The sequence below is a fragment of the Pagrus pagrus genome (genome assembly GCF_965226575.1).
Source record: "Pagrus pagrus genome assembly, chromosome: 23".
NCBI classification, from domain to species: domain Eukaryota; kingdom Metazoa; phylum Chordata; class Actinopteri; order Spariformes; family Sparidae; genus Pagrus; species Pagrus pagrus.
Genome location: NC_140205.1, coordinates 14,913,032 through 14,928,231, shown reverse-complemented (window position 1 = coordinate 14,928,231; position 15,200 = coordinate 14,913,032). Strand labels below are relative to the sequence as shown.

Below are 15,200 nucleotides of genomic sequence, written 5' to 3'. Positions count from 1 at the left end.
TTAACAGCTAAGTAAATATTAACAAAAGGTTAATTAATTATAAATGGACCATGTATTCATGATGGTTATTGTAAAGTGTTGCCAGATATTACATTTCATGTAAAAATCATGCATTTAAGATAGATGTTACTTGCATTTTTTAACTGTTAAATGCAACATAGACATGAATTGATATAGTGAATATGTAGATATACAGTAGTTACAGGTAGAAGCCACACCATCATTCATTCAGAGTTGTGTTTTTGGTGAATATAAGTATATATTCATTATTCACTAGTCTTTCTGCTCTGTTTCTGGGCTCCTGTGCGAAATATTTTGCTCTTTCTCGCCGATAAACACTCCACTGCGTTAGCAGCTAATTGCTAACTGTGCCTGTGCTCTTTGATGCTGAGCAGGTCATGTACAGTTAGATTTTTTTTAAAGGTTTTTCACTTGAAACAGACGCCTGCTGTGATCAGAATCGATGCAACAAGAGCGAGGAGGGTGACCAAAGCACACCAGACAGGTAATTAATGAGCTATAACTCGCCTTAAAGCCGAGAGGAGCTTAATTTCTCGGGGGCGTGATAATTCTCTGTAGGTTCATCACTGTGAGCGACCCGCCTTGTTTTTAACATGTCAGTTAACACATTGTTAATATGTTGATTATAAGATGAGATAAGACAAGATAAGATGTTCCCTCATTGATCCCCTGTAGGAGAAATTCAGTTTGGCACAGCCACAGAGTTTACTGAGAGAAATATAAAATAGGATCAAATTAAAAATATACTCAGATAAATAAAGTACAGTACAATAGGAATGCTATATCCATTAGATGAGATCTGTGTGTGTATACATGTGCGATGTTCAAGTAAGTAAGCAAAAAGAATTAAAAACTGTGCTGCAGTCTAGTTTTAAAGGGGCACTATGTAGTTTTGTAGAAGAAATTCAAACTCAGAATTTTCATATTTACAATATTAATGATGTAATGATACAAACTCAGAAATATTTATCTTTTCCATAACTGAATAAAGAAGCTGTTCTCAGAGGAAAATAAGGTCCCAGAACACTGTTTGAAGCTAGAAAGGTGGCAGGGTCCGCCACATATAAACAAAGTAGAACAGTATTAAACTGTGTTGTCCTTTAAGGTCAGTTTGTTTATTTATTCAGTCGTGAAAACAAAGAGTTTGTTTTTTTAGTTTAGTGCCAATGAAGATCTTTCCGTTCCGATTCAAATGTTTTCCGCACAACTATACAGTGCACCTTTAATATGACACTTTAACAGAGTCGAACTTCAGAAAGAGACATATTGTTTTTTTTATATTTTCATTGTGAAGCTCTGGTTCTGTACGTGACCATCGTGACTGGGCTTAAAATGGCATTACAGCCCATTTAAAATAGATTTAAGTGCTCTTCATGATGGTTTTTACTATTCAGTGACGTGCACAGTGTGTTTAAGGATTTATGTCCCTCTAAAAATGAGGGGGAAAAAAGAAAAATGGGACAAACGTCTCGAGAATAAGAATAATACTGCAGAATAAAAGAAAAACATCAGGATTAACACTAATTCTGTGCACGTGTGAGTGAACTGTGCGTGTCTGGCGGGCACATGACACTCAATCACCATCGATTGGTTGTACGAATCAAACAAACATACATCATGTACAATATCAAATCAATACTGAACACCGTGCGTCGTGTCTCACGCTGATTTCCATCATGTAAAAAGCATTGATGTGGTGTTCAGCAGCACGTCGCGGTGAAATCACTGTGAACCGCGACCTCAAGTGGCATGTTGCTGACGTAATATCGATTATCTGAATGTTTCACTTTGGACAAAAATCACTTGGAGTCGCTCGGTGCGCACTTTTCCTCTCCCACAGCCTCTCCACTCTCCATCCTGCCTTCTTTTTTTTTCTCTCCCCCTCCTGCAAGCGTGCAGTGATCTCCACCTACTTCGTGCCCAAACGGAGAGCTTGGAGGACTTTTCTTTTCCTCCTTCCCTTTTTACGACCAGATCCTCCTTCACCCACCCAGGCGTCCACTCCAGCGGATTTTACAGGACACCCCCGTTTGTGTTTTTTTTTCCTCCACGCCGGTCTGCGGGCTATGCCGTCGGGGCTGGAGAGGATCGAGGGGGAACCTACCACAGGTGAACGGAGGCTCTCTTTACGACGCTGCGGTATACGCGATTGAACAGTTGGAGCGTTAACAGGACGGGGAACTGAGGTGGACACACTTTGGGACAACTAAAAGAGGACGTTTGCCAACTTGTGTTCCTGAAAATATATAAATATATACACACACTGCGTTATTTCCCCAACCTGGGATTCCAAAAGGAAGATGTGACCTTTTTTTTTTTTTCTTTTGCGCACCGGCAATCCGACTGAAACCTGAGGAGCACTCGCTTTTTTCCCCCGACACTCGCTCCATCCTGACATGTCTTTTTGTGGGATTACACGCGGAGATATGAGCACTGTCAGAGACCGAGCTGGATTGTGAGATCTTTGGCTTTTTTTTCCTTCTCTCTCTCTCTCTCTCTTTATTCGTCTCCCTCCCTCCCTAAAAAAAAAAAGAGGAAGTGCTTCTGTTTTGTGTTCAATGGCGAGGTTGTCAAGACGCAAAGATGCCACTCGCTGGCCGAGGATGTCGTCAACTTTCTGGGCTGTGCTGCTCCTGACAGCGCTGCTGCTCCTCTACTGCGGTAAGTCCCGTTTGCTCGGCGTTTGGAGACGGAGGTGCGCAGCGGGGGGTGGTGGTGAGGGGGGGGGGACGGTGTCATGAGGGAACGCTTTGACGGCAATGTTATGCAACTGGTATTGGCAGTCGCTCCTGGCGTATTGATCCCACTACTTGTGTCATTTCCCCCCCTTCTCCTCGTTCTTAGGAATTATTGGAAAACACTGCGCGTAAAAAGCAGCCCACCTTTAATCTGGCTCTTCCTGCGCGGGCACGAGCAGACACTTGTGCGCAGAGATGGATTAGATAAGAGCTGTCTGGTGGTGGAGGTGGGAACGCTTTCCTTGGATAGGAGGCTGAACTCAAGTGTCCCACAGGCCTAATTAAGCCTCCTGTGACTCTCTCTCTCTCTCTCTCTCTCTCACACACACACACACACACACACACACACACACACACACACACACACACACACACACAGATGTGTCCTGAGGGCTGTGTTGCTGTCAGACTGACTTACTGAGGTCAGACAGTCATGCATCTGTCATATTGTCTCTAGTTTCAGGAGACTGTTTAAAACCAGACTGTGTTTATATGAATAAGCCTGGTTCAGTTGGGCAAACAGCGAGTCTTACTCCAGGCTGTCGCCCTAGGATAACCTTATTAGGGAAATGTATGCACACACACATGGCCACACACACACACACATACTCTCCTCCTCTCTGTCTAAGGCGACTTCTCTGGCCGAGGATGTCTTTTCATTTCTTCCTCTTCGTCCCTGGCACCCTCGCACCTTCCCTCTCCCTCTCGCCTCCCTTTCCCGTCGCCGTCTCTTCTCCGAGCTGCGTCTGACTCACTTGTGAAGGAAGGAATCCAGCTGGCACACTGCGCTCCAGTCTGCTGCGTGTGGAAACACAAGAAAAGTCACGTATAGCCACGATAAGCCCATTAAAAAGAAGGGAGGGGGTGGGGCCGGGGAGCTATTTCATTAGCCGCCGAGCTAATGATGGATATAATCATCTTCCAGTTTTTCGCCTTACAGCAACCGCACCGGCCCCCTTTTGCTCCATCTTCATCGTTTTCCCCGCCTCACAATGGACACCAGATTGAGTTTGCTTTGTAATCACAGCAGGTTAATCAATGGGGAGGGCTGTGGGGGGTGTTGGGGGTGGTTTATATGAGGGAGAGCTTCTGGATACGGGGTCTTTTACTTCTTTTATGGTGCCTTCGGCCATGTCGATTGATCTCCTGCTTGTGTCCAATCAATGCTGCTTGGATGTTTGTTTCAGTCAGCAGTCTTTCAGTTACCCCCCCCCCCCCACCACCACCACCACCACCTCCAGGACCTCGACCTCCTACCCGGCAACACCTGCAATACAAAAGCAGTAGCGATTTCTTCTCCTTTATAATCTCTTCGCCCCACGCTCACAATTGTTTGGTCCCCGCAGTTTGAAAAAATGCTATTTGTGCAGCGCTGAGGCTGAAAAATGGCTCTGTTTTTTTTCTTTGAGAGTGTTTGAACTGACAGCAGCCAAGTAAAATAACATGACATATGCCTATATATTAAACCAAAGCCCCAGAGCCTTATTGGTTCCTCCTCCCGGCTCCTCTTTCTTCCCTTTTTCTGGCTTGTGCTTTAGTCATAGCTGGTGGTCTCTCCGGCTGATAAATCAACTGAAGCTGCAGTTCAGAAGATTTCACTGCTCCCTCGTTCAGTTTTTTCTTTCTTCTCATCAGTTTCCATTTTGTATGACCTTCCTCTTCAGTAGTGTTTTTCTGTTTTGTCCTTTTTTATATTTATCTCACCCTCTCCTCCTCTGCTTTGTTCTCGTGTCCTTCGATGTCCCGGTCAGCTGTCTGCTACTGTTCTCATTTCTTATGTTCTCTTGATTTTACGTGAATTCTTGTGTTTTTGTCCTCATTTATGCTCAATTCTCATCATATCTTATCTTCCTCTGTCTTTTCACTGGCTCTTCTGACCCTCTTCTCTTCAGTGGCAGCAATGGAAGTCTTTTTCAATTGATGACTATTGAAAAAATTAGGTTTAGTTTTACATTTTAGTCCTTTTATGTTCAGAGGTCTGTATATTTTAGGACTGCAGCTAACGATTATTTGGCACATTTATTGATCCGCCCATTATTTTTTCACTAGGTCCATTAATCCACTCGTCTGTTATCCATCAGAAAACAGTGCATAAAGCCTGTGAGTGACAGCGATAACTCATCGAACGTCTCGTTTTGTCCGACCGACAGTCCAAAACCCAAAGATTTTCAATCGTGGTGTGATGTAGAACAAGGGAAAGGAGTCAATTCTTCCATTTCAGGAGCTGTAATTATCAAATGTGTCACGTCTGTTTGAAAAACAGCAGCTGATTAGTTTTCCTGTGTATTGACTTATTGATGAATCAGTTTTCTTCACACAACATTATTGAATTTGCCTTTACATTCAGATCCAAACAGTTTATTGTGTTTTCAAATGTCCTCTTAAGTACAGTGTTTTTATTTGGTCATAAATCAGTGTTTTTTTAATTCTACATATGATAATGTTATATGGAGGAAGTCCATGTCAGCTGAACTGACCAATGAGTTGGCTATAAAATAGAGCTGCTCTGAATAATTCATTAGATGTCAACTATTAATTATCGCGGCAACTATATTGATAATCAATAAATCAGAAAAACAGTCAACATTCTTTGATTCCAGGTTGTTAAAGGTGCAATATGTAGGAATTTTAGTTGAACACCTTCAAAAATTAAAGCTACTGTAAGTGATTTTTTTTAAATTAAATAATTTTGAAATAGCTCTACATTCCAACATTAATCACTGCTATAGAGTATCAGGTCAGTAACCCATGTTCTCCTCCCCCTGCTCAAGCAGTAAAAGAAAAAAAAAAAAGTGGTATCCCTGCCCACTTTATCCAATCAGGACAGAGAACTCCAGAAAGGCGGTCCTGTCTACAGAGCAGGACCCTCCTGGTTGCTGCTATGTGAAGCGATTACCGCTCTGCGTTCATGTGGTGACTTAGAGAAGAGGGAAGGGATTACTAACTGCAAAACGGACAGGAAGTTAGCTAAAACGACAACAACGCTTACAGCAGCTTTAAATTAATCGCCATTTGTTTCTTACAGGTGCAGTTTGAATGTGAAGAAATGACAGTCTGACATTCTGACCTCTATGTATTTGGTTGAAGTCTACCAAAGTTAGCATGCTAACCAGCTAGCAACAGCATGGTCCGGTCCAATATACCTATGCTAGCGGCCTAAACATCAACACTCCCTCAGTGCTCCTAGCTCTCTGTCTGGACCACTAGATGCACGGCTAATCAAGCTAACCGGCTAACAGCAGCTACAGTTGGCGGTTACTTTGGTGATATGCTGCCGCCTGTTTGTTTTAATTATGATTTCGACATGGTGGCCAATTTCTACGTATTGCACCTTTTAAATGAGGTTATTTTCTGGCTCTTTTTATTCCTCTTATTCAGAAAAGTGAAAATCTTTGGGTTCTGGACAAAACGAGACATTTAATAAATTAATTAATTAATCATCTTGCGTTATGTTGAACACTGATTGACATTTTTCACCATTTTCTGACATTTTATAGACCCAACAACCAAATGATTAATCAAAAATGAGAATATTGTTATCATTAGTTGCAGCCCTACTATAAAATGCTGTATACATATGCACATTCCCAGTACTTAAGCATACATTTGGCTAGAAAAACAACGACTCAGACAGATATATTTGCACTTTTCACCCTTCTGAGTGACTTTCAGCATTCCAGTCTGTGAGAGAGGGAAAAACAAAAATTACTGTACGTATTTCTGACATTTACATGCATGGTGTGTACTGTATAGCTATTGTTTGTACCAAGGGCGGTTTTTGCTTTGCTTTGCTGTGCTGCTGTGTTGTGCAGCCAAAGGGGGTGGGGTGGGGTGGTGGTGTGTGTGTGTGTGTAGAGGGGAGCTCTGTGATTATGGCTATGACTCATATGGTGCCTGTCACCTAGAATCAACATCCAACTTCACACGATCTGCCGTCCTCGCTCGGGCCCTTCTGAGAGGAGAGGACGGGAGAGAGAAGGAGAGAGATGTCGTTGAAAGAGGTGAGAGCAGGAGGTGGCTCGATATCCCCGCTAATGCCTCGGTAAAGAAAAGGAGGGGAGGGGAAGAACGGGTAGGCGAGGGGGCAGAGGGAGGAGATGAGTCCTGCTGGGGGGTGAAGAAGAAGGCGAGGCGGAGAGGGAGCGGGAGGTGAAATAAAGTGGAAAAAAGAAAGTGCAAAGAATCCAAAAGAAGGAGGCGAACGCACACAGAGAGTGGAGAGAGAGGCTCAAGATAAATGGCAGCAGCTCGACAATTTAACTGCTCATACCGTGTTGGAAACTCTAATCACACGAGAATGCTTCAGTACCCTCTGATTATATTACAAAAGAGGGAAAAAAAAATAATAAGAGCATTGTATTCTGTGCACTAGCTCCCTCCTCTGGAAGCTCTCAGCCATGCATTTTGTTTGCCGACAGTGCCATTATGTATTCATGAGGCTGTAGCCCCTGCATGTGAGCCCGCAGGAAAGATGGAGCCACAAGGCTAGCTAATCAGTATGCTAATCTTATCTTCGGGAGAGCTGAGGAATGTTGCCGCGGCTGTGGTCCCGGTCTGAACTGCAAACGGGGGAAAGGAAAAGGAGACGATGGGTGGGGGTGGAGGGGTTGGAGATAGAGGAGGAGAAAGGAGGAGAGGTCATGTGCAACTCCTTTCTTACAGCAACCTTCAGCGTCCAAAAAGCGATTGCTGATTCATTCCAGCCTTCGGTGTAATCCTGCGTGCACGCACACACACGCCTATATGCTCAGACGGATCTACACACTCAAGGGCAAACACATACATTAGAGATATTAATGAATATAACATCAGAGCAGACACATTGGGTTACATGCGAGCGCCGGTGCATCAAAGCAGTTACTCAGGGTCACACAGGAAAAACCCCCATGACCCACTTCCACATACATGAACATTACCCTGCACGGATTCTTTGAGAATGCAGAAAAGGTCGAACACACACACACACACGTACGTACGCACACCTGCATGCATGAACACACGCCGCTCTGCCGCAGCTCCAAGCCGTTTCCCATCAGATCGGCCTGTCTCTCAGCGTGGTCTCCTGCGTTCCCGCCCGCCTGTTTGTTTACGACTCGCTGCTGAATCGATGGATTGTTGACTGTTACGGAGAACCGCAGCTCGGGGGCATCCGCTGAGAAAGAGATGGTGCGACGTGCCCTCGAAGAGCTCGAAAAACACATAATCACACACAGGTAGAAAAGGCTCGCGCACGTTCAGGCGCCACACACACACATCTCTGTCGGAGATTTTTCTGATTCACAAGCAGGGAAAGTGGGACTCGGCTGCCCCCGAAAAAACGCAAGAACTTGTGGCTGAGCGTGTGGACATATTTGAATATCTTATCTTATTTTCAGCGTAGCCTCGAGCCTCTTTTCCTCTGCAGGGAGGGAGAGACGGGGAGTCAGGAAGCAGCAGAAAGGGCCGCCGATCGCCCGGGGATGTAAATTCATAAAAGGAGTCAACCTGTTGAGTTTTTCCACCGAGGAAGCAAAGAGCGACATTATGGACCCCCGGAAATGGGGCCAGAGACTGCATACATATTTGAGCAGCTTTTTAGAAGGCAGCTTTGCAAAATTTAAAAACCCTGATGAGTGTCATTTGAAGAAAGGGGAGTGGAGGTATCGCTGTTATTGCATAATGAACACGCCACAGATGGAAAGCCTCGAGTTTGGTAAGGCAAAGAGGGAATATTAAGAATTTTGCGACCGGCGTCATGAAATATTAAGCAGCGAGGGGATCATTTTCAGTCTGTGCAGGGACCCATTGACATTAAATGGGAGATGGCATTGTGGCCACAGGCACTGTGTTTTTCAGCGCAGCCTGCACTCATGTGTCAAGCCGCGCTGCTTTCTGTCATCTGGCAGTGAGTGAATAGAAAATTTTTTGAATTAAGGGAATGCTTGATAGGGATCTTCAGGCACATGGTTGCAGCTCTTGGCTCTCGCCGTGAGGCAAAGGGCATCCATCATCCCAGAAGTTTCAAGAATGTGTTGATGTTGCACTTCGGACTGTGGACAGGCAATTACATCAAACCAGGGACGCACAGTGACAAAGCGCTACAGTTGACAAGTGAATTGCTTCCTTTTGAACAACACTTTCCAGTTTTTACAAGGAGCATCTGTTGTACTGCATCAAGAGTTTGCTGACTGAAATATCTTCATTTATCAACTTTGGATGGGTTTTCATCAATTTTTCTACCGACAGTAGTTGGACCCAGAGGACGTATAGCGACTTTTCTGACTTGTGTCCTGATTTTTTCCTGTTTTTTAGTAACATCAGCTTTTTACTACAAAATTTGTACTTGTGATACACTTTGGTGATTTCTGACATTTCGTAGTCACTGACTGTATAGTTTGTTCACCTTTTTCTCAGAATTTGCATTCAGTAAGTGAAAACATCTGCTCATACCATCGCTACATTGAGTGCTAGCCTATAGCTACTAGCCTGTTTAAAATACAGTGCTTGTGTAGGCTAGTTTTGTACTTAACTGATTAGTTGGTAGCTCAGCAGACTATCAATTAAGACAGAGGTATGTTGTTATGATTTCTGAGGCTTTTGTGTTCTTTCAATAAGCTGTTTACAGGAAAGTATTGTACTGTGTGTTACGGCTTTAGCTAACAACATGAGCTCAGTCACCAGCGAGGGGAGCTCAACTGCTAAAAGCTGCTGACAATAGTGATTTAATCAAGTATGTTCAGTTTAGAAATGTGTTGTTCAAGATTAGTTCGCACTTGCACTGACAACCTCTACGTATTGGCAAGTATTAGCATGCTAACAGGCTAAACTAAGATGATAAACATGATAAAACATACACCCGCTCAATGTCGGTATGCTAGCTAGTTCATAATTAGCTCAATCGGCAAGATAAATGTATTTTTCTTCAAACTTTACATTCCTTTATGTTGCAACTTTTTTCTTTCAGTTCAGGCTAAAATTTTACACACGCTAGCTGTTATGCCATCACCATCTCCATCCCCTCCATCACTTGACATGAAACTTTGCTCATATACTAAAAATCCAAAATCCAAAAGCGTAGCAGCAAAAGGCAGATAGCAAAACAGGAGATAACGAAGAAACAAAAGCAAAACAAAGTACAAAAAAAAGGAAAGTACAAACCAGAAACAACGCGAGGAATCAGGAACCAGATGGGACAGGGACTTAACAAGGGGCGATAGAACACAGGTTAGAGGTGAAGAGGGCAGGAAAACAGACAAAGGGAGGAAATGAATAGACACATGAGGACAGACCTTCAAAATAAAACAGGAAATAACTAAACCAAAAACTCAAACCATGACAGGGAATGGGCTGGAAAAGCCTCGGACGGCAGCTGGTGTGGCTGTACACTCTCAGTCCTGTTCAATAATAAACCAGAGTTAAGAAAAGCAGCTTCTGCAAGAACCCTGCTGATTTACACAGAAACACAGAAGTCAAGCAGAATTATTTTGAAATTACATCGACATGGTGCATTGTTCTCTGCCGCCTCTCACTGAATCAATGAGCGTTGGCCTTTTAGTTGACAGGCCTAATACACACAACACTTATAAATGCAGGTATGCAATCAATTACAGCCTCAGTGCTTCCTGTTTCAGTATTACAGCTGTGCGTGCCTCTTGTTAAAACTATTGATTTTAGGTAAACACATGAGGAAAGACTGCTTAATGAAAGAGGGATGTAATGCCAGAGCCTGAGCACTGACCATATTATACACAATGTACTTTCCTGATGTAGAGACAGTGGAGAGTGCTGTTGAAAGTATAGCTGAGTTGTTGTATAGCTTTTTGCTGTACTTTACAGCAAATCCTTCCTGCCTGTGTTTTGCAGTTTTGTTATCGCGGCTTCATCTGTGGTGAAACAGCACGCAGCCTGTTCCTCCGCAGCTGCTCCACGGCCTCAGAACAGTTTACAGCTACAACAGTTGGTGCACTTGTTTACACTGAGATGCAGTAAAAGTTGCATTAAAGCTGCTTCCCCGTCTCACTGATGCTATTTTTCCCGCCGCTTCGTCCTCTCTGTTCCTGGGTTTAAAGTCATTTCTCTACCTTCACCTTTTTTCTAACCAGAACCCCGCTGTGTTAAAAAAAGAAAACATTGATGCCATAATAGCATGCTAATATGCTCTGACATTTACTTAATGTGAAAACAAATTGTGAAGTGTTTGGAGTTTGCAGTTAGGCGAAGTATCGCCATCGCCGCCTCCATGGCTAATTGCACCTTAAATGCTGCGTGTCCCATCGTGAATTAATTTGGTGTCAATGTGACTTTAATTACCGTTAAAACTGCATGTATAATATTTACATATCATATTCCGAGTGCTGTATGACTGCGGGGCTCAACAGGTCCCAGTCAAAAGACAGGCATCGGCCACGATGGCATGCATATGATAATATAGCTCAGGATTTTTTCTGATTAAAAGGAAAGTACAAACACAATTTGAGATTCAGGAGCCTCATTTGGAGCCTTTGACAAAGAAAAAGTGATTAACATTCAGGCTTTGAAAGCAGCGCTGTAAAGTGTTGCGAGACGGCTTAATTGGGTCGGAATCCGGACAGTCTTGCGGTGTGCTCCCGCCTCGAGAGGATTCAGGGATGTGCACTTGTGCTTGTTTTGCCTAGGGCCAGTAAGCCCATTCAGAGAGAGATGCTAAAGCTACTCCCCCTTTATTACTGCAAAAAGCAATTGCTTGGAAGAAAATGCCAGAATGGTGCTTTGAATTCCTGGAGGGGCCCATCACCGAGACGCGGCCCACGGAGCTGAGACAGCTAGCATCTGGAGCAAAGACATGGCGGTAAAGTGGAGAGAGAGAACGGGGATGGGAGGAGGTTGTAGGGTGGGTGGGGGACGAGGGATGGCAGAGAGGCAATGAGAATGAGAGAGTAGGAGAGGGAAGGGAGACAGACGGAGAGCACAAGGGAGGCAGAGAGATGTTGGAAAGGGGTTGACGAGGGAGCAGTAGAAAGAGCTTGCGGAGGGAAAAAAGGACAGCGCAGGCAATGAGACAAAAGACAGACAGACGAGAACACTCAGACGGTCCACCAATTGACAGGCGGTCGGGGAATAAAGTCAGCTAACACAATGAAGCAGTCGGCAGACAGACTCGCCGCGGAGTAGCCGAGAGGCTCTCAGAAGTAGAAACAAATATTACATTAGAAGAGACAGAAGCCATTTGTCACAGTGGGAGACCTGAGAGGTAGTTAAGCTGCAGAATATGGGGACCCCATGGCCTGGTTGATACATGTCGCCACAAGGAGGAAATTGTGCTGAAGTCAACACCGTTCAATCAATTGTCTGGTGTCCTTCAATGACTCCCGCACTTAACAAGATAACGCCGGCGCAAAGTTTTTACCAGCCTAACTCTTGAGAACTTGTTATGGTGCCTTCAGGGCCTCCCCCTCATTCCCTCTCTCCATCCTTTTTCCTCCCCGCTTTCATCCTCCATTCTCTCGCTTCCTGCCAGCCTGTCAGCCCTCAGCACCTCCACATCAAGGCCCGGTGACATGCACGCTGACAGCCACGATCCAATGTTAATGTTTCTGGAAGATAAATTTGCCGGACATTTATGGTCTAAATGACAGCTGCAGTCTCTTTGCACCCCGACGTCAAAGACGGTTGAGATTCTGAAACCGTCTCAAGGATTGTTAGAGTCAGTCAGTCAGTCAGTCACCTGGTCGTCAGGATGCGTTTGGCTCCATGCCACGAGGTGCATTACCTGGTCCCTCCGTTTAAAATGCGCTTCATTAAATAAAAGCCGGCGTAGATTTTTCATAACAACAAAAGCATCTATTTTCTCTCTTTCTTCCTATCTTTCCTCTCCCTCTGTTTCTCCCCAAGTTAAGCCCCTGACGCTACCCGTGATTGATATGGAAATTACAATGCGCCTGCCCTCATTTATCTTGCACTATTGCTTGTTGCTGCTCCAACAACCATTTTGGGATGCAGAAACGATGAACTGATTTGTGGCTGCTATTGTAGAGAGCAAAAGGGATATACTGTAAAGATTTGATTTGAGACCTGGCACAGCCCACAGGATGAGGGAAGGTTTCCTGTTTTAATGGAAAACAACCAGCGTGCCCGTGGACAAAGCTGTAACTGCAATAATTTGTAGAGGCACGTATGGACTCCCAGTAGCAGCGTCACTAATCGGATAAGTCAAATGTATAACTGAATACATGAATAAATAATAAAATGCAGTTAAATAATTTAAATGTATGCATGTAGGGCTGTAAAGCCTCCCCGACATTTACCCATGACTGTGTAATTCTTACATTTTAGCTCCTCACTGCCCCTGTTTTGTGGGTCACTGGGTTAGGGTTCAATCTATTTACTATTTAGCCAATGCAACATTTTCCAATTTCCGTCTTGTTATATATTTTATGACAGTGATGGCCAACAGACGAACCACCACAGCCCTGTTAGATGAGCTCAAGTGCCCCTTCATAATTCGATTGGTATAACACTGGGTGTCAAGTTTGCATTTATACTTGATGTCTCCTGGATTTATCCATAACTTTTAGCTAATTATGTTAGCTTAGCCTACTGTTATCCTTTTCAACATTTATCCATTATGTTGAGAAAATATTTCAATTATTTATCAGTGTTGGCATCTGTTTTAGCCATTTATCAATTACTTTCAGCTAACTACTTAAACTGTGTATTTATTAGCCTACTTTTGGCGAACTATTGTAACTGCTCATTCATCACAGATAGCACATCGTTAGAGCCATTTATCCATTACTTTAAGCAAACTATTCAAACTGTTCATTCATTATAAGCTAGTAGGCTAACAGTTTGAGCCATTTATCCATTTCTTACAGCAAACTTTTTAAACTGTTTGTTTATTTCAGCTAGCTAACTGTTTGAATCGTTTATCCATCAGGCTACTTTTAGCAAATTATCTAAACGGTTTAGCTAAGCATTTGAGCCATTTTAGCTGTTATTTTCAGCAGACTATTTAAACTGTTTATACATTACAGTTAGCTAACTGTTCGAACCATTTATCCACTAGTTTTAGCAAACTATTTACACAGATGGTTCATTACAGTTCGCTTACTATCTGGGCCATTTATCCATAACTTTGGGCAAACTAAACTGTTTAGCCTACTTTTACCTTTTGTATTTATTTGTCCATCATTTTTGCAAACTTTCCAGACCACTCTGCTAAGTTGCTAACTAGCTATCACACGATCGTGCAGTGTTCAGGTGTTACAGCCGACTAAATACGTGGATTTGTTTGTTACAGTTTACATTTTTTTGAATTAGTTGATCTTCTCCTCTATCTTTCCATGTACTTCCTGCTAAATGCAGAAGTTGCAGCTACTTCATTGGGGATCACTGACGTTTAAGTTGTAATAGTGTCAATTTGTCGATACAGTTATATTATGAGATATTCACCCGTGTAGAAAACCACCAGTGAATAGCCATACTAAATTTTAAATTTTCTTTTAACCTTTAAAATATGTTGTATTATTTTACTGCTTATTACCCATTTACATTCAGACCTCCATGGTGGTGATGCAGCACAAGTGGAAAAGTTCATTACAACAGGGTCGGGTCGGCTATAATTAGCAACGAGTTGAGTGTGGCATCAAAAAAACTCAGTGAAGTCACTTGTGTAAGTTCCCTTTGCAATGACAATATTGGAGGAAAAGTTAAGATTAAAAATCCTTGAACTGGATAAGCCTGATCTTCACGCCACAGTAGCAGAAAGCAAACTAGTATGACAGAAAACAGTGGAGGAGGATGCTGCCTGGAAAGAGACAAGGCAGTCAGATGAAATAAGTAGCTTAAATAAGAAACTCCTGCAGTGTCTGTCAGAGCTTTAACATACACTCACGACAAAATTCTCTCTTAATTTGGTAGATGGAGTGCGTTTATGCTTCACCAGCCACCACTGGTTGTGATGCTGACATAAAATGTATGGATAAGTGTTTTGCTTTTTGCAAAAATGTATTTTTTAAGCATTTATTCATTATTTATTTTTGATTTTGGCAGTTTCAGTCCTCTGTAGTTTATTTACGTGAACATTACTCACAACAGGATTGATCATCGGCTTGCCATGATTTCAATACGTTGACTACAACTAAATATTTTTAAGACGGACCGTCAGGCTAAAATTTCTGTACTTCCTCTAAAGTCATCCTTTTGGCATGCCTTCCACATTTTGAACCGAATCCAGAATCCCAGAAAGCCTTGGTTTATTTAAGGGTCTGGTATATATATACCGAGGCAACATAACAGTCAAACTTCCTAGCTGTTCTGAGGCGTGTTTGTCATGCCTTTTGTCAATGCTCACCTCCTGGGGGCATTGTCTTCTAAAAGGGGGTGAAGATGATCCCTGTCCGCTCTATTTCTCTTTACCCTCCTGACACAGTCTGAGGGAGAAAGGAACCACATGCAAGAACACAGGCAAAGATGCAAGAGAGA

At 43.2% G+C, this 15,200-nt stretch overlaps 1 protein-coding gene across 1 annotated transcript in view; it reads left to right on the top strand.

Annotated features, from left to right (window-relative positions):
- Positions 1 to 1,810: 1,810 nt before the first annotated feature.
- The window catches only part of LOC311252865 (chemokine-like protein TAFA-5), a 160,962-nt gene continuing 147,572 nt past the window's right edge, over positions 1,811 to 15,200 (top strand). Inside the window, exon 1 of the mRNA XM_084346468.1 lies at positions 1,811 to 2,682. Within this exon, the coding sequence (XP_084202594.1) occupies positions 2,580 to 2,682 (103 nt within the window). The 5' untranslated portion in view covers positions 1,811 to 2,579. The remainder of the gene's footprint in view (positions 2,683 to 15,200) is intronic.